A 2,500-nucleotide genomic window follows, 5' to 3' on the forward strand; every position below is an offset into this window, starting at 1 on the left:
TCTTGTGTCACTTCAAGTTAAAAATGAGTCACTTCAAGTTAAAAATGAGTCACTTCAAGTTAAAAATGAGTCAATTCAAGCTAAAAATGAGTCAATTCAAGTTAAAAAGGAGTCAATTCAAGTTAAAAATGAGTCACTTCAAGTTAAAAATGAGTCACTTCAAGTTAAAAATGAGTCACTTCAAGTTAAAAATGAGTCACTTCAAGTTAAAAATGAGTCACTTCAAGTTAAAAATGAGTCAATTCAAGCTAAAAATGAGTCACTTCAAGTTAAAAATGAGTCACTTCAAGTTAAAAATGAGTCACTTCAAGTTAAAAATGAGTCACTTCAAGTTAAAAATGAGTCAATTCAAGTTAAAAATGAATAAAATTGAGGAAAAGACCAGTGACTGACCTTATTACAGAGGCACTGTGGGTACTTCGCATATTTAACCATTCGCACCACTAAACAGCAATTAATAAAGTATGAAAAACGGGTCTTTTCATTATCTTATCAACACGTGCAACTTTGCTGTTATATAATTACAGTGTACATACTTCATTTTAAAACGCTTATCAAAATTCCAGAGTGGATAATGAAGTGGTCGACAGAACAATTAAGGCTGGAGAAATATCATTATGAATTAAGGCAACCCAATTCTTCCATCATCTGGACAAGTCAGGATGATTTCAAATACTTTAATAATAAGTTACACAATACCGTCAGTAGCAAATGGTCTGTTATATGCATGGATAACTTGTATATTTACTTTGTCTGATTCTCAATTATACGTTATGGTCGAGGTTTTCTCTTTAACTGGATTTTATCTCGGAAATTCTTTAGACACATATTACAAATTCAGGATTAACATACACAGGCATACACGTATGTATGTGTGTGCGTGTTTTTATGTAAATAGTTTGTTTGGTTGGTTATATGAACCAGGCTAATGGCTTCAAGCTACAAGGAAAGTGAATTATCTCAAAATATTTAGCACCCTGGAGTAACACATTGAAAGACAGCACACCGAGGTAGTTCAAACGAAATGAAATCTTGATCATCTGGAAATTTTCCTTCAAGCAGAATAGCGGATATCAGAATGTCTTTATAAATTCTTGAAGTCGTGACAGTGGGGCGTGGATAACCATGATCGAAATCCGGCAAAAGCAACAGACTAAAACCTCATTCTCGGTCTCTGAAGCTGTTCTTTTTCATGATACAAAGAGAACGTAGCGACAGATCATGTTTTAATCTTGTTCTGTGTGGCTGTCACCGCCTTACCTGTCCAGCCACACCTTGCCATCGTTCCACCGTTCCACATCGTTCCACATCGTTCCACATAGGGAAGATTACATAGAAGGAAGATCGAAGATAAAGCAGAATTGCTGAGAATGTAAATCTGGTCTGGTAAAGTACAAGGGATTATAAGGTAATTAGAATAAAACCAAATAAGTGAAATACAGAGATATTAATAAGGCTTCTTTCCCTTCTACTAGGTATTGTATAACACTTCTATGGCAATAAAATATAGGAGATAAAATATGCTAAAATGTTCAGTAGAAAGGTACAGTTGGAGACAAAAGAGGACGAAATGTACTTCAAAAACGAAGGTAAATATATATTGGTACAAAAAGTGCTGGAAGATAATTAAGCAAAAACGGCTTAGAAGAAAAAAGTAGCTGAAAACTAGAGGTAAAAATGTACACAGTTAATGAAGAGTAAGAAAAATAGATCTAAAAATGTTTCCTATTGAACGCAAGTGCAAGAAAATATTTCGTGTTTAAATGGTGTAAAGAACGAGCAGTAATTTCCTGATATTTTTGGCATCTCTTACTCTTGTTAATTAAATGCATTCGCAGTAAGGAATTAATGATTGTATAACCTTGTTATTGAGTCAGATTTCATTATATAAGCTTGATATTAAAATGAAATGTGTAACGCAGGATTTTATTTATTTTATTTTAAGCAAGGAAAATTAAAGCTTGATATTAAAATGAAATGTGTAACGCTGGCTTTTATTTATTTATTTTATTTTAAGCAAGGAAAATTAACACGAGATCGCAATAAATGTTTTTAAAATTCGAATTGCCGACTCTAGACTGCAACTTTACTCTTGCAACACACGAAGGTATTCCTTACCCTCATCTTGGCTTTCCTAACACAAGCACTAGAAGAGGTATGGTCACGTGACTTTATAATTCCTTTCGTTCTCTGCTCTTTCTGAATTCTTGGATCGACCTCGATGGGAGAAAAATGTTAAAATTGAAAAATGTTAAAGAAACATGTCAAAGAAAACTGATAAAATTAAATTAAAAATGTTAAATAAAGTATTAAATGTTAACACACACACACACACACGTATCTATAAACATATATATGTTATATGTATGTATATATATGAACATTTATATGTATATATATATATATATATATATATATATATATATATATATATATATATATATGTACGTATATAAATACAGTTTATACACTATTTACATACAATTCCACAATTATTTAT

At 31.7% G+C, this 2,500-nt stretch overlaps 1 protein-coding gene across 1 annotated transcript in view; it reads left to right on the forward strand.

Moving 5' to 3' along the window:
- Window positions 1-392, forward strand: part of LOC138859243 (uncharacterized) — a 10,446-nt gene extending 10,054 nt beyond the window's left edge. The window contains exon 3 of the mRNA XM_070113458.1: window positions 18-392. Coding sequence (XP_069969559.1) covers window positions 18-392 — 375 coding nt within the window. The remainder of the gene's footprint in view (window positions 1-17) is intronic.
- The last annotated feature ends 2,108 nt before the right edge of the window (window positions 393-2,500 follow it).

The sequence above is a fragment of the Penaeus vannamei genome, chromosome 34 (assembly GCF_042767895.1).
Source record: "Penaeus vannamei isolate JL-2024 chromosome 34, ASM4276789v1, whole genome shotgun sequence".
Classification (NCBI taxonomy): domain Eukaryota; kingdom Metazoa; phylum Arthropoda; class Malacostraca; order Decapoda; family Penaeidae; genus Penaeus; species Penaeus vannamei.